Source organism: Adiantum capillus-veneris, chromosome 1 (genome assembly GCF_014529385.1).
Source record: "Adiantum capillus-veneris isolate H3 chromosome 1, ASM1452938v2, whole genome shotgun sequence".
Lineage (NCBI taxonomy): Eukaryota > Viridiplantae > Streptophyta > Polypodiopsida > Polypodiales > Pteridaceae > Adiantum > Adiantum capillus-veneris.
Window position 1 is genome coordinate 141,299,938 of NC_140931.1, and position 25,508 is coordinate 141,325,445.

The following is a 25,508-nucleotide window of genomic DNA, read 5'->3' on the forward strand; positions in this document are numbered from 1 at the left end:
TGCAAAGTCAAAAGTCTTCTTCCCACATATATAAGAAAGGTCGTGTGTACTCACTTTTCTCTTGCATTCATTTAGTCTTTGGCATGTCCTTGGTGGTTTCCTCTGCCTATTCTTTCTAGGAAATTTATTTTTTGTAGAGCCATTAGGGAATTGTTTAAATATGAAAGCTTTTATACTAACTTCTCTATATTTTGGAGGTTTTTCTACCTTTGAATCTATAATTTAGAGGTAAATTTCAAAATTAATAGGTGAGATTACACTAAACCTAGGTTTTTTTGAGTACTGAGGCACTCTAAGTTGATTGATTGACAAGTTGAAAACGGTTTGATAAGGAGCCATCCAAAGACACCCAAGAGACCATAACTCTAGCATTTTCATATAGGGTATTGATTGTTGTAATGAAAATGGGATGAAAAACCGTCTTCCAAAGTTATCTTGATGATCCCATGCATGCTACAAATGGAGGATTGGCTAAAGAATGGTAATGAGATATGAGATGAACCTTTTTTAATAAAAACATTTTTTTTCTTTGCTCATCCACTTAAATAGATGAAGAATCAAAGATTCCTACACAATTTAATTTAAACAATGTGTGTGCAAGAGTGTGCTTGTGTAAAAGATTTACAATATTTTTAATTGTGTGTGACTAGTTATGAAATCTATACGTACCCACGACATGCACACGTGTATATAAAAATGACTCATGCCAATGTTTCAACAAGAAACGTAGTGCAAAACAACACCCAATACAATTTTTGGACTACATAAGTAGTCCTTAGTAAAGGGTTGGATTATGGGTGCATTTCTCGACCATCGGATAAAGCCTGTGGATTAGTACCACGCGGCGAGCTAATGGTGACAAACTTCCTCTTTTTATTATTTTTTGTAGACCCTTGTGAGAGGGTGTTGACATTTGTTTACCTCCCTCTTTAAAAAGGGGCATTGGCTATTGGGTCACACAATCTTTCCCATCCAATTTCACCTTGTTTTTTTTCAATTTCTTGCAATGCTTCCGACTGTTTTTCCATCCATCATTTTCTAATCTTTTGGAATATATTGTAATCTAAATAGTCCATTGCAACATTTCATTTCAATAATCTAATACTTCATTGTGACAAGAAATGTTTTAAAATGCTAGTGTCTCTATCTCGTATTCTCCGTCACAAAGAACTCTCTTTTAATTATTGAAGCCCTCTCAATAGCCTTATGTAGGCCCTAGTGAACTCACCTTGTTTTACATGGTTGGAATATCAGAATTCACAGAAACACTTGTAAGTAATCAAGGTAAAAATCAACATAAATGGAACGGCCTCAAGATCTTCCATGGTGAAAAACCCGTCCCCAGTTCATGTGCATGCATGCGGCACCGGTGTGTGGGTCCCTGTTTGGGGGGGGGGAGGAGAGAGAGATATGAAATGTTATGTTATATTAAACGTCTTCAAAAGGCCTAAGTGAACTATAAAAGTTACCTCCATGAAAATAGCTTTTCCAAAAGTTACATCCCAAAAAAAAAGCTATGAAGATAGAAAATGAACAGAAAATCTGAAATATAGATCTATCATACATTGATGTGAGAGAGAGAGAGAGAGAGAGAGAGAGAGAGAGAGAGAGAGAGAGAGAAAACACATGCTTTTTACCGAATTTTTTTAAAGATACACATGGAATAAATCTGTTGAACTCAATGTGCTAACAGCACAAAAGAATGGCTACAAGTGTCTGTCAGGGCAGCAAAACAATACTGTACAAGCTTGCCATTTCCCCACCTTCAGCTGCCTCAACATAATCTTCAATTGTAGGTGACAAAAAATGTCCATTAGAAGCATTACTCTTCACCCACAGGCGTTTCGTCCATGAAATCGAGTAACAATGAAGCTTCTGAGCGGTACGATGCCATCAAAAAAATACCAACAAGAAGCAATGGTACAAGATAAAGCAATGCTGGTTGAGCTGCTCCTGAGACCGAGTTCGCACCTGTTGATGAGACGAGCACATGTTAACCAAGCAGTCAATTCTATCCTTAACGAACAACCAGCAGGTTATATATTGATACATCACCCAAAATTTGAATCAACAACTTGATCTTCTCCATTTAAGCTGAATAAAATAGCTGCAAATTTCCTATTCAACAACCTTACTTTGTGAGTGTCTTGTGGTCTGTAATTTGCCCTTTTCTTGATAGTACTCTCTACACTGAGTGGCACATGCTCATTACTTACATAAAACTGATATGACAGGAAAGCTGTCAAACCAAAGCCCAAGATCCCCTAGCAGCTTACCATGCCTCTACCTAAGGCCAAGAATCCTCATAAAGGAATAATTAGCAAGAAGTATAGAGCAGGTCAACAATCAAGTGAATAGCTAGGTGGCGAAACCCTCAACCATCTGGAACTGAGGAGCAGCAATGTGAGAAATGCCAAAAGGTCTTTAGCAAGTCTGTCACCCCCAGGTCAGTCAAACGGTGTGAGACCTCCAAGACCTGGGGCCTAAGGTAACTGCCAGCACTATCCAAAGTCCAATCCTACTGGCTCTTCACACAAAGAGAAGGAAGAAGCCAACAGGTGACTCTATAGCCTCATCACCTTTGCCTGGCATCAAGAAGATATGCTACCAGATTTGACATGGTGAGATATCTACCTCTCAATGTAGCAGGGCTATTGCACTGCAGTTACAGTTGGTCCTGGGTTCACACTAGGTGGACTCTCGTTCGGGCAGTGACACATGGAACACACAGGTCTAGTGGACATTGTGGCCAGTTCACTGCCACCACAGTTTGAAGATAGGCGTAGCTGGCTGTCATGGATATTTTGTGAGCCGTTGACTGTTCTTTAAGGTTATACATATGCTCAGTTGGTTTTAGGCATGGCAGGAATTATAGATGTTCTATGAGTCTAGAGTCTTGAGTCTTGTATCCACGTCAAGCACCGCACATCTGCACTCTTCCTGCATAGTTGGAGCCTCGACACCCCATTGTACCTAAGAGTCCTAGGCTTGGAGTTGGAGTGTGCTGCCAGCCACAATCTATACCGGTTCCATGAGTTAGTCGAGTTCTTTTGAGTTTGCTTTGTTCATTTGCTCTATAGTGTGTTCATTTTGTTGGAGTGAAGCTTCTTGCACATTGCACTAAGGAGCACCCACAGTAGAGAGCACGGCACACTTTTCTTGTTACAGGTGCTTTCATAACAGAAGCTACGTGAGACTCTCGCCCTAAGCAACTCTGGAGGACTTCGTCGTTGCCGCTACCAAGATATTCAAGGACCCCATTAGGTAGAGACCGCCTCAACTCTCATGGAAAGTGCATCTGACCAAGGGATTTCTATGCGCACGGAACTTGAAGCACCGAAATTACAACAAGCTCTTCAAGAGGAGAGGTCCTTCTCTCTTTGAAATGAGAAGTCCACACATCAAGAAGTTTTGGACCAAATCAAGAGAGAGCTATAAGATCTCCAGGTTGAGTAGGAGTCTAAGCCTGTGGTCTCATGTAGCTCATGTTGCTCTCCAAGGCATCCTCCAAAAGAATGCACCTTTTGGGCTTATTGCCACTTTTGTGAAAATCTAGACATGAAGACAAAAATTGTCAACACTTAAAGGGATTATAGAAACTACAACAGAGCCTCGCTCCTACTCTTCAACAAGGGTTGGCACCTGCCTCCAACATGGTTTCCCCCTATGGTCATCCAAATTACATGCCCCCTTTGCTGACTACCCCTCCTATGCAAGGTATGCAAGGTACTTTTCCACCTCAAAGCTCCGTTAGTCCCCCCGCAGCTTCGTCATCATCCAACTCCATGCAGCAGGAACAAAGACCACCTTGCCCCTCGTCTCGCCCATCCAATCGACCCATCTTCTGCTACAGATGCGAGGAATATGAGCGCTACCAGAGTAAATGTCCTCTTCCCGAAGGGTCTCCTCTCTGTAGACATTGCCTTGATGCCAAGGATCACTACTATAAGGACTATCCAAAACAACAAGCATCCACATATTCAAGCCCAGGTCAAAGCCCACCGGAACTCTCATTTCCAAAGATTGATTTGATCACAGTTAGCACCATTCCTTAGCCGCCACCTTCCACCCACGTGGTTGCCCTCAAGACAAGTTGCAACATGTAGAGAATCCCGCTGGTGTCCTCACTCGAGCACAGAGGGCAACCCTCGGCCTCGGTCTTCCTTCCACCATGTGTCTCACCAAAGAATACACCTCCTCGAGTAGCTAACGAGCCATCCACTAGTGCCAAGGATAGACCTGCTCACCGATTTCGTTGGGAAGCAATATCTAACCTACAATAGATCAAGGTACCAGAGAAGGCGCTGATACAAAGAGAAAAGCCTACAACAAAGGATATGTTGAAGAACACCTTCCAACAAGTGTCGCTCTACGACATGCTTTGGCTAGATGTGGGTTTTCAAAGTGACACCCTTGCAGTTATATAGTCCCTTTATGCAGGAGTAGGTCCTAGTGGCGAGCACCTTCCTGTGCATCCATCAGAGTCTTACATGATTTCCTACCCTGCTGCTCCCCTCACTGATTACAGAAGCCCTCGTCTCAGTGTGTCTATTCTCGGGAGGCAATTCTCAGTTTTGATAGTTGATGGTGGATCTAGCATCACCCTGATGCCTGAGTTCACTATGCTAGCATTAGGTCTCCAACCTACCCGACCCGCCCCATTCACACTTACTTTGGCAGACCAGAGGACAGCCTACCCCTTGGACATAGTGAACAAGGTGTCTCTGCAAGTACAAGACTTCACCTTCAGCCTAGATTTTGTTGTGGTTCGTCTTCCCCAGATCGAGGGCACCTTCCCCTTGCTCATTGGCAGACCATGGCTACCGTGCACTTAAGCGCTACATGGTTGGGGAAATGACACGATATGGATTCATACTCTTGGATCCCCAATGAAATCCATTTGCCTTGAAGGGGGGATGGATCCAGTGGTGCATCATAGTTCTTTGTCAATGGAGTCCAACCCCGAACTGGAACAGCCTACCCCACCTGAGGGGCCAGACAGAGGCCTGCTTGAATGGTTGGAAGCTATCAAGTCTATGCCTTGTTATGTGGTTTCTATTCAATCTTTGCCTGAGGATACCCCATTGTCAATGTCCTTATGATAGCTGGCCCCAATGTGTTGCCTACCCTAAAAGGTGTTGAGGTCATAAGGCTGATGGCTCAGATGCTCCTATGGTGAAAGCCTTTGGGCTTAGTGAGCCTATAAAGGACTATAGAAGAGGAAAAATCACTTTTACAAGAGTTCATTCAACCCTCAACCTTCTCTATGTCTGACTCTCCGACCAAGGCAAAGCTCACCTCTGTGTCTGATAAACTTCCCTTTGACACACTTCCCCACCGCTCGCTACAAGAAGCATGTGTTGATTTCAACAGTGATCAAACACGATTTCATGATGTCTCAAAGCTCCAAGAAGCAGCTATATCTTCATAGACAACCTCGCCAGTACCCCATCTTGAACCAGTAAAGGAAGTCAACCTAGGCGACCATGACGACCCTCAGCCCCTTCTTTTAGCCGCTTGGCTGTAGGATCACCCTGCGCTGCTCGACCAGGTAATTTCTTTTATGCACTCTTTCAAGAATGTTTTTACCTGGTCTTACCATGATTTGGAAGGGATCCTACCAACGCTAGGATTCCACACTATTCCTCTGGTCGATGGGGCTAAGCCAATCACAGGCCCAGCTTACAAGCCCAATCCAAGTTTGCAGAAGCTGTGAGACTAGAGCTAGAAAAGATGCAAGCAGGTATTATCGTGCTCGTGGAGCACTCTGAGTCGCTATCACCAAAGGTCATCGTCCCCAAGAAGCAGTCCAATAAAATCTCTGCATCGACTACCGCGCTCTCAATAAGGTGACAATCCTTGATGGCTTTCCGACACCTATCATAGAAAGAGTCCTCCAAGATGTGGTTGGGCACATACTCTAAAGTTGCATGCATGGTTTCAGTGGCTACAATCAGTTCACCCTGATGACCAGATCAAGACCGCTTTTGCGACTCCATGGGGTATTTTTTTCTACAAGAGAATGTCATTTGGGCTGAAAAACGCCCCACCTTCCTTCAATCGTATGGTCTACATCATCTTTTGTCTTCTGCTCACTGATAATTTCCGAATCTTCATGGACAACTTCTCAATATTCTCGGACAACCAATGGTCCACCCCAGTAGAGAATTTAAAGGAGCACCTAGCTCAACTCTCCATAGTATTCCACAAGTATCGAGAGGTGCGCCTTAAGCTCAATCCCAACAAATGGTCACTCAAGATACCCTTTTTTGTCATGTAGTGTCTACCAAACGTTTAGCTCTTCACCCTGACAAGATAGTGGCCTTTCTGAGGTTGCCTCCCTCAATCAACCCCAAAGGTGTTCATAGCTTTGTAAACCATACAGGTTATCATCGTAGGTTCATTCGCATGTATACACATGTTGTGCAGCCCTTGACCCACCTGGTCAGTGCCATTGTACCCTTTTAGTGGTCCAAGATTGAAGCCCAAGCTTTTGCTTAACTCAAGAAACGTCTCACCAAGGCACCCATTTTAGTTGCCCCAGATTGGTCTCACTTTTTATGTACACATTGATGCTAGTCAGACTGCTGTGGGCATTGTTCTAACTCAGCCTGTTGGCAAAGTATTCAACCTGGATCACCCCATTCACTATGAAAGTTGCATGCTCACCTAGGCCAAGCGCAACCATAGAGACCAGAGGCTTCTCCATGTCCCCCCATCCATCAGTGCAACCCGACCTCCCATGACGGTCCAATGAAGGTCCCCATATCTAAGCTCCATAGAGCAATGCAGAAGCCACCTAAGTGTCAAAGAGCCAAAGCTTCGTCCGAGGCTCTTGAAATTGAACCTGTGAACACATCCTCTCTAATCTACCCAATGCTACATAGGCTCTGGTCAGTCTAGTCTCTCCAGCTCTCCTCAATGAAAATGCTGGTCTACTAAAGACCACCCCAAGGTAAGTGTAAGCATCTGTATACTCCACTATCTCTTGGCTGTATGTGAATGCAGGTGTTGACCTCCTGATCCAATATGGGGTGGTATTAAACACCATAACCTTGGTTTTACCAAGGTTGACAGACAAACCACTTTCATGGGCAAACCTATGCAAAGCATCCAAGTGACGTTGCATCCCCTTTGGAGAGTCAAAGATCAACACAATATCATTAACACATAACAATAGTGGAATCCATGTCCCTGCCAGGTGTGCACCTCTATCACCATCTCTCTCAATATAGTCAGAAACCGCATCCACATACATACCAAATAGAGGAGAGAGCGGGCAGCCCTGCTTCACTCCGATAGTGGAGTGAACTAATGTCGATAGCCCCGCTCAAGTGCGTACATGCCCCACTACAGACCTGTATAATGCCATGATCCCCCAAATCAGCTCTGTGGGTACTCCCATTTCCTGTAGTTTGCGCATCAATCTACCTTTGGGTACTGTGTCAAATGCTTTGCGGAAGTCCACAAAGCTACAATAGATCCGTCTCCCATGTGATCTGCCCTCCACAATAATGGCTCTAAGCGTCAGGATGTGGCCAAGAGTAGGAAAAACTCTCCTAAACCCTGCCTACCCGGCTACGCGTATACCCTCCCTCTCTATCCATCTACTCAGTTGCTGCTCAAGAATGGATGCCAGTGTGTGTCCAATCATGATAGTGTGATAATTCCCAAGCTCCCTCTCTATCCATCTACTCAATTGCTGCTCAAGAATGGATGCCAGGGTGTGTCCAATCATGATAGTGTGATAATTCCCAAGCTCCATAGGGTCTCCTAACTTGAAGATAGGTACAATAGTAGATAAGCTCCAAGTGTCAGGCAAGCCTTCACACATGGCACGATTGAACATAACTGCTAGAAGCTATGCGAGCAGATCCCTGGCATGTATAAAATGCTCAGCCACTAAGCCATCATGATCATATGCTCTCCCAATCCCCATCCTATAAATGGCCTTCTTCACCATCTCAACGGTGAAAAAAGGACACGTGTGTGTGGGAATGGGTCAGGCGGGAAGAGGCGGCTGTCCAAGAATTGTGTACAAAGATGATGCGTACTAGCCCCAGGCCTTTGTAGAGGTAATGGCAGGGGGTGGGGAGTGCTCATGAAAGAGTTGCATGCCTCACGTGAGTCCTGACTCAAGAATAGTGTCACGTGCACATCTAACCCTATGTGTACGCGGACAAGCTACTTCATGACATAGGTTCGGTTCAATTAGATTAGGAAGTGATCTGGCACTTTTGTGAGTCTGTTCGCACACCGTGCATGTCCAGACACTTTGAGTAGATACATATCCTCTGGTTGCACACAGCATGATCATCAGATTCCCATCAGGAGCATTTTTACAGTGCATAGACCTATTTTCCCTATTTTTGACATTTTTCACTTATTATTTTTAAGTGACTTTTGTTGGGAACTAGGTTTGGCAATTTCACTAAGCAAGTATATATAGAAACCTAGTGCTAGCACTTTTGCGCAGAAGAGGCAGCAGGAGCATGAGCACTCACTCAACAGGCAACTTCTCAGTAGAATCCCCAGATGCCCTAGCGTTTTTGCTTCACAGCAGAAAGCTAGCGTTTTTGGACCTGATTAGCCAGTGTTTTTGCTCTTGCAGATTCCCGGCGATAGCAGACCAAGCACAAGCCCCAGCGTTAGCAAATTCTCCACAGCAAGACCAATTTCAGCCCAAGCGTTTTTGCACCTGCAAGACACTTTAGCGTTTTTGCAGATCTTCGCGACGGAATCCCCACAAGCATCAGCGTTTTTCAGTTTTCAGCATTTAGAACCCGCACAAGAACCCCCAAACCTCGCAGATCTCACCTTCCTGCAGCGGATCCTCGCCGCACGGTCAGATCCCGCGAAGTTTGCAGTTTCAGCCCGGAAAACGCAGATTTCAGCATCTGCGTTTTCAGCGCGTCGTCGTCATACCGTCGTCATCGACATCGTCACCGACATAGAGTCAGAATTCAGCAGATAAAGATTTGCAGATTTCAGCCCTTAGCATTTTCAGATTTCAGCCCGTCTCATCGTCGTCGACATCGTCGGCAAGTCCAAGCATTGTAGAGATTTGTGCAATCATAAGTAGACCGCTCTCGCCATAGAGAGTGGGGCCTTCGGAGGAGGGTTTTGACAACATTCTGGTGTCGTATTCTCTTCTCTCTCTATCTCTCAGTCTCGGCACCTTCATTCACAGTGTTCACCACTTTGTTTGTGTCTATTGCACTCTCTCACTAAAGGAACGGAAGGCTCTCCCTTCCGTAAGTAAAAGGAACCTTGAGCACAATTCAGAGCACTTATCTTGAGCATAGTCCAACATTCACTTCCGCTGCACCTTACAAGTAGCTAGTATAGATCCTGCTCTAGTCGAGCCAAAAATGCCCTCTTCTTCCGCCGCACTAGGCGTCGGAAATCAATCCGTGACCGTCTGTGAGTGATGTCCCCCAAAAGCACCTCCCTCTCAAGTTTGGCTCGTCTCACGACATTCCTCATCATACCAACTGTTCTGGGGCATGCTCTGAGAACGTCGTCTCTGCTCAGGCTGGGTGTGTGGGTAGTCAGCTCCTCCAGAGGTCGCCCTGGCTCCTCAATGCACAGGCGTCTGTAGATCCCATCTATGTATACAGAGTCTGTCTCCAGCGTGAAGGAGTAGCGAGTAGGGGCTGCTATCCCTAGCCTGTGTGCTACACTAAACTGAAAAGAGATGGTCATCGATACAAGGGCATGATCTACTGCCACACCAACAGGTCTAGGTCCAACCGTGAGACTTGATACTAGAGACATAATCCACTATGCTGGCTCCGTGTCTGTGTGGAAAGCATGTAAAACATCCCGTAGCGAGAAATCTCTCTAGGCCATTCACGATGGTCGGTTTATGTGCAGTCCCCATGTCTATCGAGTGTCGTCCATACTCAGTATGCTCCACATCCTATGATAGTCTAGACAGGCCCGTCTCTGCAACATTTAGCTCCCTCAGCATCTCCTCTGAAGTATCATAAAATACTATCTGGTGGTGGGCAGTCCTAGCATTGAGAGAGAGAGAGAGAGAGAGAGAGAGAGAGAGAGAGAGAGAGAGAGAGAGAGAGAAATAAAATGAAATGATATATTAACGTCTACAAAAGGCCAAAATGACCTATGAGACCAAACTGATTACAATGGTGAGTCTAGTACCAAGTCTGGGTACAAACAAAGAAAACTACAAACTAGAAACTGAGATGAGTGCTACCGACTCCTATGGGTGGCTGGTAAGCTGAGCAATGGTATAATGCCACAAAGGTACAAAATGGGGATAAGTGTCACCATGATAGAAAGAGAGAGAGAGAGAGAGAGAGAGAGAAATGAAATGTAATATTAACGTCTTCAAAAGGCCAAAATGACCTATGAGACCAAAAGATTACATGTGGTGAATCTAATGCCAGGTCTGGGTACAAAAAGTACAAAGAACTGAAAAGAAAATAGTGGGTAGGGGTGGGGTGAAAGCTGACACAAAGGGAATAGGAAATACAAAGGGTGAGCTGATACAATGGGGCTCTCTGACAGTCGAGGCATCATATACATATACATCAGTATCCGGGACAGCTCCTATGTCGCGCCAGTATGGTATGGATCCTCTGTCGCAATCTGCGTCGATATCGAGAGGGCCCCCTCATCCGTGGGGGACTGGACCGCCCCAACTCTATCGCCTGACCAAGCAGTATGCCTCTGGTGCCTATGGTGTTGTTATGTTGTGGGGGCTGCTCGAACTCCTCTGTCTGTGACTGAAAGAAATCTGTAATCTTCCGCTGTCCCTGGATCTCTCTCATTGTGCCTTCAAGAGGTCCTCTCTGTGTTTGCGAATCTCCAGTAAGTATAATCCGAGGCATCTCTGATCCTGGTATCTCATGACTCTAGAAAGTGGCCCAAAACCCTCTCTGAATAGACAGTGAAAGCGGCCTTATATCTCATAGTATACTAGGCAATGACATATGTAATGTAGCTCTGTCTCTGGCTCTATTTGGCACACCTGACAAATCCTGGACTCAGCGGGTACTCCTCTAAATCTGCTTGTCTCGATCGAGAGAGAGAGAGAGAGAGAGAGAGAGAGAGAGAGAGAGAGAGAGAGAGTATGCACGTGCAGCGTGCGTGTGTGTGTGTGTGTGTTCTTTTCTTGTTTTGTATTCATCCTTCTCAGTCTTTTCTTTTAATGCATCAATTTCTTTTTCAAGGAGCCAGATAGGTGCAAGTAGGAGAGTAATCAAAAATGCTATTAATGCAGGACTAAAAATCTACCTGGTGATATCTTCTCACTAGCCAAAAATCATAAGTAATCAAACTACTTCTTGACTGACATTAAATTCCTCATCTTGTTGATCATGAAAAATAGTACAAAATGTTTAAAACAGTGAGCTACCGTGATAGCCAATGGCTCTGGAAAGAGAAAACCTCAGTGCCACCATTAAATCTCTTATCTCAAAGGTGGTACAAAGCAGCCTCTCATTAAGTATCACATTTAAACTGACAAACACATTTGATTGAAACACGCTGGTTGAGATAATACCGAAAGTGACTGCCAGTCCAACTAGGTAAGCAACCATGCATGTGACAAAATAAGTCTTGTCAGCCCTTCGGGTGCGAGCTGCACTTGCAATCTTTGGAGCAATCCTTTCAAGGATAACATCAGATTCAAAATTCGTCGAACGTGATCGATCAAAGCGTAACATTAGGGCAATCAGGAGACCAGGGGCTGCAATATCACCCAGGCCCAGCACAGAATATGGGTTGCCTGAAGTGACCTGTGAATCGAATTATGTCTCGGTTATAAAAGTAGCAAAAAGCTGAAGAATTTAAAAATTGAGCCATTGAAACCTGCTGAGTGAAACTTACATTCCAACTGGGGAAAATTAGCTTCATTGGACCTTCAAAGGCTGTTGAGGTAGCTACCTGCAGCAAGAACCGGCCTCTTACTAATATCTTTCAAGTGTAGATGCATTTGCTTGGATCAACAACTAACTTCTTTGATAACCCTAAGAAACTCTGGTTGAGTGAGACTTGTTACAGTCCCGGACCCTTGTAAACAGTAAGGACATCAAAACTGCATACTAATGCCTGTAATCAAAGCCCAGTTGACAAGTTCAAGAGAATGCTTTGTCATACGGGGTAAGTTTGCAAAAGTTGATGTCCTTAACGTAAACAGTAAGGATGTCCAAAACTACATACTAATGTCTCTAGCCACAGCTCTGTTGACAAGTTCATGAGAATGCTTGGTCAACAATCAGAAAGAACGAATGTTTCCCTTGTGCGTTTCATTGAAAAGAAGACCGGTGATTCTTGCACTATTCATGACAATTCCCTCTTTCCTTCTCCCTAGTCTCCTTGACAAACAGATGGGAAGATAATTCCAGAATAAACAGATGGCAAGTTTACCGTAAGCATCACGTTGTCTCCAAATACATGAGGCGATCCAAACACCCAGAATACATCATAAAGAAGCAAACCACAGAGCATTGCAGCAGCTGTCGTAAAACTGTCAAATGGAAAAGGCATCAAAACCTTATGTGCAGTTAATGCTATATGCGTACTAAAGTACTTCACAATTTTTTTTCTAATACCAAACAAGAAAAGACTAAACAATTCATCATAAAACAATCATGCTTGCATTGCCACCAACTTTCAGAACATTTCTCAACTTGTCCAAGATGGCCCTACATTTGCTAGAACTGTCCCCAACACCAGTGATACATTTCGTTTTTCTTGTTTGATCGTCTAGGTAAATGCATTCGTTTCAGATAGTTACAATCAAAAACCTCAAAAAAGTATCCTTCCTATAAACACCACTTCAATAATTTCTAAATCCTTATTTTCCAATAGCATGCTCTTGAAGCACCAACTAGGGAAGCTTCTGTCACCAACAGCAGGTAAACTATAACCAGCCTCTGGCACTGCAGAAGATGGTGAAGATATTGCACTGCAATAATATTAGAAGAACTCCAAGAACAGCCACAACTTTAGCTTAAATGGCTCAAACAACTTGAGAGATAGAGAAAGAGAATCGATACAGAGAGCCGGAGTGGTCCAGCAAAGAAAACGTCAGTGTTGCTGAACCATATCCCTCTAGGATTTCTGATTGTGAAGCAACCGGACTACAAGAGTTGGCAATTTGTAATCAAGATGGTTTAGCCAAAATAGGTTGTGCTCACATCATTGATGATTTAATGAAGTATGCCTAGGACCTATGCAAACTCCATCCTTGGATAATTACCTGCACTTCGTGACTTTCATTGATCATTATTGTAGGCATGCATGGGTGTATCTGCTTAAAGCTAAGTCCGAAGTGTTCATGTGTTTCAAACAATTTTTGGTTATGGATGAAAATGTCTCTAAATGCACTATGGGCACCCTCCGTTTAGATCGAGGGGGGGAGTATATGTCTCATGAATTTAATGCATTTTTGGCCAATCGTGGGATAAAACACCAATGTACAGTGCCGTATACACCGCAGCAAAATGGTGTTGCTGAAAGAAAAAACAGATCACTTATGGAGATGGCACGATGTATGGTCGAGAGTCAAGCTTTACCACATTCGTTTAAGCTTGAGGCTGTCATGTGTGCTATTTATGTACTTAACAGGTGTCCTACAAAAGCCTTGTAGTCTATGACTCCTTAGAAAGCATGACATGATAAAAAGCCATCTATTGATCACATGCACGATTTTTGGTTGTTTACTTATGCTTTGGTGCCACAAGCGCAGTGCAAAAGATTCAATGATAAGCCTGTCAAATGCATTTTGTTGATAACGGTCCTGAAAGCAAAGGTTTCAAGTTATACCATCCGCAAACAAAACGTATCTTGGTTTCACAAGATATTGTATTTGTGCAAGATTCTTTTCAATCTTTGTTATCATGTATCAGAGATTGTAATATAAGCTCACAAGACATTTATGACACTTTGTTATGTTGGAAACTTGAATGTAAGTTCCAATGAGGCACATGTACAACCTATGGTGGAAAATGCTACAGATCAGCCTATTACTTATACAGATGCACATGATGTACATGATGTAAAAAGGGTTGAGAAGCAAGAGTCTAGGGGTATGCCAAAATGGCTAGTGCATACTATGCATGACAATAATCGGATGCACCTACATCTAGTCATACTCGCTCAGGTTCTCGCCATGCATCATATGCGTCAGATTGTTATGCTTTGGCTGTTTTTAGTTTATGTGATAAAGAGGACCCTCTTTCGAAGCACAAAATCCAAAAGATGGCTGCCATGCAATCAGAATAATGTGCACTTAAAGACAATGACACATGGACTTTATGTGATTTGCCTCCTAGCAAAAAGGCCATTGGTACGAAGTGGGTTTACAAGTTGAATCATAAGCCGGATGGTGAGATTGATCGCTACAAGGCTAGACTTGTTGCAAAAGGTTATGCACAACAAAAAGACATTGACTAAAAAAGACTTTTGCTCCCACTTGTTGTATGATGACTGTTCGTTTTCTATGTGCATTGGCAACTCATTTTGGACGGAATATACATCAATCAAACATTGAAATTGCTTTCTTGAATGGTGATATATTTGAGGAAGTATATGTAACGCAACCTCGCTGTTTTGTCAAGAAAGGACAAGAAAATAAAGTGTGCAAATATAAGAAATCTTTGTATGGGTTTAAGCAATCTTCTCATGCTTGATATGAGAAAGCTGACACTCTATTGGTTAAACAAGGGTCTCGTAACAATCCAATTGAGAGCACTTTGTATGTCAAACGTGAGGCTGATGAATTTTTTATCCTTGTTTTGTATGTAGATGATTTACTGATTACTTCTCAAACTGAGACGCACATTGTTGAATTCAAGGCTGAATTGAATGCCACTTTGAAGACGAAATCCTTGAGGCTTTTGCATCATAGCTTGGGCATACAGTTTAAGCAGTGACAAGTGTGATAGAGGGATTGCTTTGTCTCAAGCAAGATACATAGAAACATTATTATGTAAGTTTGGACTTGAGGACTACAAACCTATTGCTACTCCAATAAAAACACGTTTAAAATTGAGCCTTCATGACGCTGGAGATCTTATTGATACCACTCTTTATCAAACTGCTCTTAGATTCCTTATTTATGTATGCAATACGAGGCCGAATATTCAGTTTGCAGTCTCACAATTTAGCAAACTTCTGCATAGGCCAGGGTCTAAGCATTCGCAGGCTGTTAAAAGGATCTTTTGCTACTTGAGTGGCACTTTACATCTTGGGTTGCTTTATCCCAAGGGGGATCATTGCCGCTAGATTTGCATGCTTTTTCGGACTCAAATTGGGCTGGATGTTATGACACATGAGTGTCCACAAGTGGTTTTTGTTTCATGCTCGACAGCTCATGCATATCATCATTGAGCAAGAAGCAATGTACTGTGGCCACTTCCTCTTGTGAAGCTGAGTACAAGGCAATCTTCACAGCTACAGTTGAGTGTGTATGGCTCAGACACCTTACGGTTGATTTGGGTGTTTGACACGACATTGCAATTTCATCTACACAGACAGTCAGAGCGCACTGGCTGTTGCGAGGAATCCAGTTCTTCATGTTCGCACAAAGCACATTGAGGTGCATTATCACTATGTCAGGGAGAGACTCTCAGCAAGAGAGATCAGTTAGAGTTTTGGCATCTCAAGTGAACTGCCAATGTGATCCCATTATTTAGTTTGGCTTTTAGGTATTTATTTTACTTATTTGTCAAAGTCTTGGGTAGAGCAATTTAGTGAGATTGCTATATCAGCAACCCCTTGCCTCCATTGTATACACGCATTCAGGTATTCATTGCTGAGGTTGATGGGCAGAGAATGAGGGCATAAGGGCAACAAGACAAGCTGGATTCAGGAGGGGTTATTCCACTTTAGATCATATTCTTACGCTCAGAGCCATTATTGAGGAAGGAAGAGCAAGCGGGAGAAGGATGTATTGTTGCTTTGTGGATTTTCGAAAAGCTTTTGATACAGTACCAAGGGCCAGATTGATGCGCAAAATGCAAGAGTTAGGGGTCCCCAAAGAGATTATCTGGGGGATCATGGCCTTATATGGGTCAGTAACTGGTTATGTACGTACTCCAGAAGGGGATTCCGACATTGTTCATTCCACTGTTGGAGTAAAGCAGGGATGCCCACTGTCCCCTACTTTATTTGGTATGTATATAGATGATGTATCAGATTACATTGATAGAGAGGGTGACAGAGGTGCTCAACTTGCAGGGTCATGGATCCCTTTGTTGTTGTATGCAGATGATATTGTATTGATAGCAGAATCACCAGATGGAATGCAGAGGCAGTTAGATGCATTACATAAATTCGCGGAGGACAACGGACTATCGGTAAATTTGGGTAAAACCAAAGTTATGGTGTTTAACACCACACCGCAGTGGGTTAGGAGATCGGCACCTACATTTGCATATGGCCAGGATACAGTAGAGTACACAGATGCATACACATACCTTGGTGTGGTATTTACAGGACCGAAGTTTACTCTTAAGAAAGCAGCGGATGCTAGATTGTCCAGAGCCTCTGCGGCCTTGGGAGGGTTGGAGAGGATGTGTTCACAAGTGCAGTTTCAGGAACCACGAACAAAACTTTGGCTCTTTGATACTGTGGTGGCTTCGGCTATGCTTTATGGGGTCCAGATTTGGGAACCATCTGTGGATCAGGATAATTGGAAGTCAATGGAGAGACCTTTGGTATCTATGATTTCCCAAATGATTAGAGCCAAGGCCTCCGTACCACACGCAATTACCCGAGCGGAGCTAGCTGCCCCTCCGATAGAAATTGAAGCTATTACCAGATCGGTGTCCTTTATACATGGTTTAAGGGATACAAATAATTGCCGATATACTAGATTGGCCCTCGAATCCTCTCGACAATTAGCAATGAAAGGAGATACATCATGCTGGTATGCGCAACTGTCCTCGTGGTTTCAGAGACACGGGTTCAGTATGGAAAGATTACCCCCCTTCCAATACTCTCTTGAGGCTCCATCACTGGCAATCACACGAACGGAGATTAATAAAATCATCCGCCAGGATCTTATACAGTTGGACACTAAGAGGACATGGGTAGACCCTACATAATAAAATCATCCGCCAGGATCTTATACAGTTGGACACTAAGAGGACATGGGTAGACCCTACACAAGAATTGGGCACGAAGATGGCCGACAACAAAGAAAACTTCCTACAACTATCTGAAGATGGTTTTGTGATTCGCCCGAGCTACATGGATACCCACCTGTCTCATGGTTTGAGATGTGCTATTGGTCAGATTCGTACATCCTCACACCAACTGGAAATTGAATTTGGCAGATTTAGGGGAATCCCACCTGAGAGCAGAATTTGCAAGTTATGCGGAATGGAGCCAGAGACAGAATTACACTACATATGTCATTGCACCGTATACTATGAGATACGTGGGCGTTTCCATTGCCTATTTAAAGAAGGCTTTGGACCTCTAGATAGAGTCATGCAATACCAAGATCAAAGGTGCTTAGGCCTGTACCTATTGGAACTACATCGGCACAGGGATAATCTAATGAGAAGACAAAGAGCACTACAGCCTCAGAGGCACATCACAGATTTCTTCGGATCGAGAGAAGCAGGAATGGAAGGAGAAGCAAGAGGCCAGCAGCGAGCACAAAGGAGTACCCACATTCATACGAAAGGCACCCTCATTGACAGGGCAATTGAGCTTAGGAAATCGAGACGACCACGACTGAGATGCAGAAGCACACTTCACCGGAGGAGACTACAACAAAGGATTAGAAGCATTCTAGCCAGACACCCAGAATGCTCCTAAGAAGTTTATCTAATACTTTGTATTTAGTTTTTCACATTTATTTTCACACTTCCACACTTTTCAGACATTGTAACAGATTCACCACTTTTGTATCAGTTTGGTCTCATAGGTCACTCTAGCCTTTTGAAGACGTTAATATAACATTTCATCTCTCTCTCTCTCTCTCTCTCTCTCTCTCTCTCTCTCTCTCTCTCTCTCTCTCTCTCTCTCTCTCTCTCTCTCTCTCTCTCTCTCTCTCTCTCTCTCTCTCTCTCTCTCTCTCTCTAAGAATACAATAGACATACCTTAGGAGGGGTTTTTCTACTCTTGACCATATCTTGACACTCAGAGCCATCATTGAGGAGGGTAGATTGCGTGGGAAACGGATCTATTGTAGCTTTGTGGATTTCCGCAAAGCTTTTGACACAGTGCCTAGAGCTAGATTGATGCGCAGATTACAGCAGATGGGAGTACCCACAGAGCTCATATGGGGGGTCATGGCATTATACAGGTCAGTAGTGGGGCAGGTACGCACCTCAGAGGGTCTATCCACCCCGATTCACTCCACTATTGGGGTGAAGCAGGGCTGTCCGCTCTCTCCTACTCTATTTGGTATGTATGTGGATGAGGTTTCTGACTACATTGAGAGAGATGGTGATAGAGGTGCACAGATGGCAGGGACATGGATTCCATTATTGTTATATGCTGATGCACTCACTTGTCTCATGGGATACGATGTGCTATCGGCCAGATACGTACATCTTCACACCAGCTGCGGATCGAGACTGGGAGATACAGCAGAGTACCAGCAGAGGCCAAGACATGCCCCCTGTGTGACATCGAGCCAGAGACAGAGTTGCACTACACATGCCACTGCCCCGTCTACTATGAGATACGAGGCCGCTTCCATTGCTTGTTCAGAGAGGGCTTTGGACCATTCTCCAGAGTCATGCAGTACGAGGATCAGGGATGCTTGGGCTTGTTTTTGCTCGAGCTACGCAGACACAGAGAGAGCCTGATGAGAGGAGAGGCTAGCCAGTCCCAGAGACAGATCACAGATTTCTTTAGAGCTGTCATTGGACACCCGGAGGAGTTACTACCACAACAGAGCTTGTCGTCTCACACCAGAGGCACACTGATCGACCGAGCGACTGAGCTTGGAAGATCCAGACGCCCACCACTGCGGAGGACTACACAGCATCGACGGAGGCTGCATCAGAGGATTCGGATCACTTTGGCTCGACATGCACGACGCCCGGTCAGACTACTGACCATGGAGGAGATTGATGAGATCCGCCAGCGACCGATGCTGGATCTCTTGTGATCTAGATATCCCAGCTAGCTGCTGTTCACACCTAGTAGTTTAGGATTCCATAGTATTTTATTGTGGCATTTGTCATTTCATTTTTGTCTTTGTTGTCATCTTGTTACTTTGACTCTGACTTTGTATCAGATCCACCACATTGTAACTTTCTGGTCTCATAGGTCACTTTGGCCTTTTGAAGACGTTAATATAACATTTCATTTCATTTCTCTCTCTCTCTCCTTGGTCTCTACGCTTCCGCATCGTCGACTTTGACATGGTATCAGAGCATGGGTCTCTATGATCATGGCAGAGAATCAGCACTATCGAGAAGGAGAAGGGCTGTAGGGATTTGGAGTGCGAACATCACCTCGACATTAGCGTTTTTGCAAGGGGCTGCTGTCACAAAGTGATGATGTGGCGGACAGTAGAAACCCTAATTTCTGCCAGAAACCCTAAAATTCCTGCAAACCCTAATTTCTGCCAAAAACCCTAATTTCCGAAAATCGCGGAGGCGGAATATTAATTTTATTTTATTTTAAAAAAATATTTATTTTTTTTGGGAAATTTTGAGCGACGCAAATCTCAGCTTTTCGCTTTGATTTGGGAGAAAGAAAGAGAAAAAGAGAACTTGCTTTTTACTGACTCTCATTGAGAGAGAAAGAGAATCTGCTTTTGGGCATCCCTTGTAACCTTTAAATTAGTGGTGAGGGCCTCACTCCTCAGAGCATCTGGACGCAGAGTCTGAGAGTGAATCCCGACCCACTCTCTTGTACTTTGAATTGATTAATACAAAAAGAAATACCGAAAGGGACGCCAGTCTTTGGGGCCAATATCTCTAGGCACGGAACTCCGCCGGGCCAGTGCAAATCTATTGTGATCTGTGAATTGTTTTGAAGTGGTTATTTGGTGCTATCGCGGTTGATTCTTGACTTGGAGTGTCCAAGTCTGTTACAGTGGTATCAGAGCACGACTGATTTCTCTTCTATGGAAAATCCGATCCCCGAAATTTTTTTCCGCGGCACCTATGGCTTCAGGCAATGATCAGTCGACTCCCTCTGCATCTGGAGATGCGGGTTGGGATCACAACGAAGATTCAGACAGAGAGTATGGCCCGCCTCGGCCTACTCAGGCGGAGCAAAGAGAGATGGAGCGTCATCAATTGATTGGCGATGCAACAAAGATGATGCTCAATTTTGCCAAGGATCCGAAGATGGCAAAATATATGAACCATACCTCTTTGGAAGAGGTACAGAAGGAGTGGCAGAGAACCACAACACCACTCCCGAAACCCGCTCTCAAGAAACCTTCTGCCTCCAAGAAATATACGAAGAAGGAACTAGAGACCGTGGTTGATGCATGGATTGCTCAGCTTTTCGACGTGCAAAAGAAAGGCAAAAAGCACGGCAAAAAGCAGAAGAAAGGCACTGACTTCCCGGGATATTTGGGTCGTCGGTTGACATTTGATAAGGCAAAGAACGGAAGAAGCGTGTTCGATTTGAAGGAGTACCCAGTTCTTCTTCTTCTTCTTCTGACAGTTCTTCTAGCTCCTCGGATTAGAGCGAAGAAGACAGAAAAGGCAAAAAGCGAAGCAAGACACAAAGCTTCCGAAAGGGCAAGAAAAAGGCAAAGAAGGCTACATCTCGCCCAGAGACTGACAGTTCTACTGAGGACTCGTCTACAGACAGCTCAGATTCCGATGACGGAAAGTTTTATGCGAACAAGAAGAATTTTTACAAAGCCAACCAGTATGACTTTCTCGAAGATAAAAGCAAGAAAGTCCGAGAGTTTAAGGAAGGTGGCCACTCGATCAAGTTTGATACTTTTTCAGGGTACTCGGATACTTCGAAGGCTGTGTCTTTTTTCAGCAGTTTGACATTGCTTTCGCGGGAGGACGCTATTCAGAGCACTCCAAGATTCGGAGAGCGGACTCTTACTTTAAGGGGAATGCTCGTACTTGGTGGTCCACGCTTCTTTTAAACAAGACTGCGCCAGTTACATGGCTGAAATTTAAGAGGCTTTTTATTTCTTCTTGGTTGATGCAAGAGTTTGAACGAGATATACGAGCTGCTTGGAACCATCTTCGGATGACCAAGAGCGATACAGTAAATACTTACTGTGAAAGATTCTGGAGCTCTTTCTACCCGCCTCTTCATTCAAGAAGATCTCGTTCAAAGAACAGATTGAGCGGTTTACCTTGGGTCTACCTACAGAGATCCGAGATCACTGCTTGGAACAGAAGTCAGCTTCTTTTCAGGAGTTGATGAGTCATGCGAAGCGGGGCTTTGCCATTCACTCTGGCAGTCTGACCTACCCCACAGATGAGGCCATGACACAACGAGCCGAACAGACTTCTGGGAATGAAAGTAGAAAGAAAAAGAGCAACCCAGAGAAAAATGATGCACGACCCAACCTTACTCCTGAGGAGAGAGCTCGCTTCATCAGAGAGGGAAAGTGCTTTGGATGCGGGAAACAGGGACATATCTCCGCGAAGTGCCCTAAAAAGGCACAGAAAGAACAGAATGATAAAGACGACGACAGGCCTGAGCGTTCGAGAGCAGCTGAGGAATGTGGCAGAAAAGGCAGATAGAAAAGCAGAACTGGTACCACATGGCATGGGACCTGCACCGAATTTAATGAATGAAAGTACAAACTTTGCCGCTTTTGGGGCAAAGTGAAGGATCGGGAGGCTCTTTTGAAGGAGCCAAGGCCAACTTCTTTTCACTTGGAATTGGCGGCTCGATTTGGAATTACGCCCAACAGACTAACGCCATAGACGGAGGTAGTTCGACTGGCACCCGGATGGGATGTTACCATTACACCGAGCATTGGCAAACTTCGTTTGCAATGACAGGGGTGTTCAGGGCACGCGAGTGACGTTCTACTCAGGATCCCTTGGTACCATAAGAACTACGCCGTGGTTGACTACCAGGCCGAGAAAGCGACTTTGATAAATGAAGGGCTTAGAGATTGTATTTGATGAACTTCAGTTTCTTACTCATTCTTTTGGAAGAGAACTGAACGATGGATAAAGGTTGAATATGTTTTGACCTGATCAAAAGAACGCCAAGATTTTTCTCCACACTCATGCCGATTGCTTTTCAGAGGGCCTGAAGATCAAACCATTGATTTGATACCTGGAAGCACGCCACCGAATCGGCCACCTTACCGTGTGAGCCAAGTACAGAATGAAAAGATTATGAACCCAGTGAAATACCTCTTGGAAAAGGGTCTTGTCCAACCTAGTACTTCACCGTATTGCTCTCCAGTGTTGTTGGTTTTGAAGAAAGACGGATCTTGGAGAATGTGCATCGATTATAGCACTCTCAACGAAATCACCATCAAGAACAGATTTCCGATTCCTAGGATCGATGATATACTCGACAAGTTACAGGGATCCTCGTGCTTTAGCAGGATTGACTTGAAGAGTGGATATCATCACATCGGGATAGCGCCAGGAGATGTCTACAAGACTTTTGGGTTATTTGAGTTTTTGGTGATGCCTTTTGGCTTAACCAATACTCCTGCGACATTTAACCGGATGATGGACAGGATTTTTCGAGAGTACAATCTATTTGTTGGCACTTTCTTTGACGACATCATTGTTTTCTCCAAGAATGAGGCAGAACACAGAGATCATCTGCTTCAAGTCTTTCAGGCATTACGAGATCACACGTTAGTGATTAATGCAAAAAGAAAAGTGAATTTTTCCTACCAAAGATACGCTTTTTTGGGACACATTGTGTCAGCAGCAGCAGGAGTGCAAATGGACCCGGCCAAGATAGAGACTATCCGTGATTGGCCCGATTTGAGGAATGTCCATGAAGTTAGAAGCTTCTTGGGACTGTGTTCGTACTATAGGCGGTTCATACGAAAGTTTGCAGAGGTTGCTTCCCCTTTGCATACCTTGACCCAGAAAGGAGTACCTTTTTCGTGGGGACCCACAGAGGTGACTGCCTTTCGGACATTGAAAGAGAAATTGACTACAGGACCAGATTTGACTTTGCCGGACTTGCAAAAGTCATTTGAAGTATTTTGTGATGCTTTTGGTCGTAGTCTGGGTGCGGTCTTGATGCAAGAAGGCCATGTCATTGCTTACGAGAGCCGTTTGTTCTCTAGGCCGGAGATGACAGCACAGATCTATGAGAAAGAGCTTTTGGCGGTTATCCATGCTCTTACTCAGTGGCGGCATTACCTACTCGGAGCGGATTTTAATGTCTTTACAGACCATCAGAGTTTGCGCTACTTGTCACAGAAGCAGCTTTCGGAAAAGCAGATGCGGTGGGCGAACATCTTGTCACAGTTCCACTTCCAGATTGTCAATGTGCAGGGACAGAAGAATGTGGTGGAAGATGCTTTGTCTCGGAAACCGTTGGTTCTGGCTATTTCCGCAATACATCATAGGAGCTTCAAGGATATGGTCGATCAGTATGCCACAGATACAGATTTTGCAGATATTTTCACACGGATACGAGATGGGGAGACAGTAGCGGGATACTCCCTTCGGGAAGGCTACTTGATGAAAAAGACTATGTTGTGCGTTACACAGCCGGTGAGGGATAAGGTTATGACTGAATGCCACTGTCCACCTTTTACTAGTCACCGCGGCATTGCTACCACCATGAAAGGGGTAGAGAGATACTTCTTTTGGCCGTGACTCAAAAAGGACGTGGAAGAGTTGTGCGCAGTATGCCAGAAGGTCAAGTTTGACAGGCATAAGGCACAGGGATTGTTACACCCTTTACCCATACCCACCCGCCCCTGGGAAAATATTGAAATGGATTTCATTTTTGATCTCCCGAAAACACAGAATGATCACGATGATTTTCCGATTACATGGCACGTCTGAGACGATTCTCTCCGACAGAGGCCCCAGATTTATGAGTTTGTTTTGGAAGGCAATTTGGGAGAACATTGGCACGCGGTTGCAGTTCTCGTCATCGTTCAACTTGCAGACTGACGGGCAATTTGAGATTGCCAATTCAGTGATTTTAGATTTATTGAAGTCTTGTATCTCGGATCAGAAGACTCAATGGGAAAAGAACTTACCTTTGGTGGAATTTGCCTACAATAACACGATACACTCTTCGACGGGGAAGACGCCATGTGAGATTGTTGAAAGTGCTGCTAAGGTTCCATCCTTCTTGAGCACGAAAGATTAGATATTTGAAGCGGATGAATATTCGCGAGATTTGGATACGGCTTTTGCCAAGGTTCGCGAGACTTTGCAGGAGTCTCAAGAACAACAGAAAAAGGGATGCGGATCGCCATCGCCGCGACTTGAAACTGAAGAAGGATGATTGGGTGCTCTTACTTTTGAGAAGGCACGCCTAAGAAAGAAAAAGGGAAAGGAGAGGCTTTTTCCAAAGCTTAGTATGCGATACTACGGACCTTTCCAGATCACTTACAAGATAAATGATGTCTCCTTCCGATTGAAACCGCCAGATACTTGGAGGATTCACAATGCATTGCATGTGAGTCTCTTGAACCCTGTTAAGGGTGATGTGCCTGATGATGGGGAGCCTGATGAGCAACCCGCAGTGGAAGAAAACGAGGAGATCCTTGTTCCTGAACAGATTTTGGCACATAACGATACGAAGAAAGGTAAAGTCCGAAGGCGGTTCTTGGTTTAGTTCAAGAACTTTCCTGCATTTGATGCGAAGTGGATGGAGGAGGAGGACCTAGCAGATACTCCTCGGATTGTGAAACTTTACCTCGATGTTTTGGTTTAGCATAGTCTACTCCAAACGGAACCCAGAAACTCATCTTGGCCGAAGATCTGGTGCAGTGGGATGCACAAGAGGGGAGTTACTCCGCTCCTTTGTCAACAGATGCCTCGATTTTGATACTAAAGTCACTGATGTCTCTTTGAGCTTTAGGGATACTGAGAGCTGACAGTATTCTGCTGGATGACTTTATGAAATGGAATTCCTGATAATGATACTGATTTGTTCTTGACTTCTTGTGAGTGCAGAAACTTATAGCCGAAATGACTGCAGCATTTTGGTCTGATTGATCTCGAATAGACATGGTTGCAATAGGGGTTAGTCAATCGGACATCGATGAGGTCCCGATTGGACCTAGATGTGATTGCTAGCTACATTGCCGATAAATCATGGTCTAAGATCCGAATGAATGTTGAATGTCATGTGATGTCCTATGATGTCTGGTGATGTCTTGTGATGTCGTGTGATGTGACTGTGCTAGATGTGTGTTCCTAGTACGTAGGTACTAACAGTCAGTGTCTGCTAAGACGGTTTATGGCTTTTGTCGGTTTTGCAGGCGTAATCGCGGTCGATTACAATGCTTTCAAGAGGGGGGTATGTCACAAAGTGATGACGTGGCGGACAGTAGAAACCCTAATTTCTACCAGAAACCCTAAAATTCCTGCAAACCCTAATTTTTGCCAAAAACGCTAATTTTC

The 25,508-nt window shown here is 44.3% G+C and overlaps 1 protein-coding gene across 1 annotated transcript in view; it reads right to left on the bottom strand.

Annotated features, from left to right (window-relative positions):
* Positions 1–1,614: 1,614 nt before the first annotated feature.
* The window catches only part of LOC147465707 (signal peptide peptidase 2-like), a 32,074-nt gene continuing 8,180 nt past the window's right edge, over positions 1,615–25,508 (bottom strand). Inside the window, exons 6-9 of the mRNA XM_086521522.1 lie at positions 12,397–12,496; positions 11,857–11,913; positions 11,531–11,765; positions 1,615–1,971 (exon numbers count right to left, since the gene is read on the bottom strand). Coding sequence (XP_086377648.1) covers positions 1,823–1,971; positions 11,531–11,765; positions 11,857–11,913; positions 12,397–12,496 — 541 coding nt within the window. The 3' untranslated portion in view covers positions 1,615–1,822. The remainder of the gene's footprint in view (positions 1,972–11,530; positions 11,766–11,856; positions 11,914–12,396; positions 12,497–25,508) is intronic.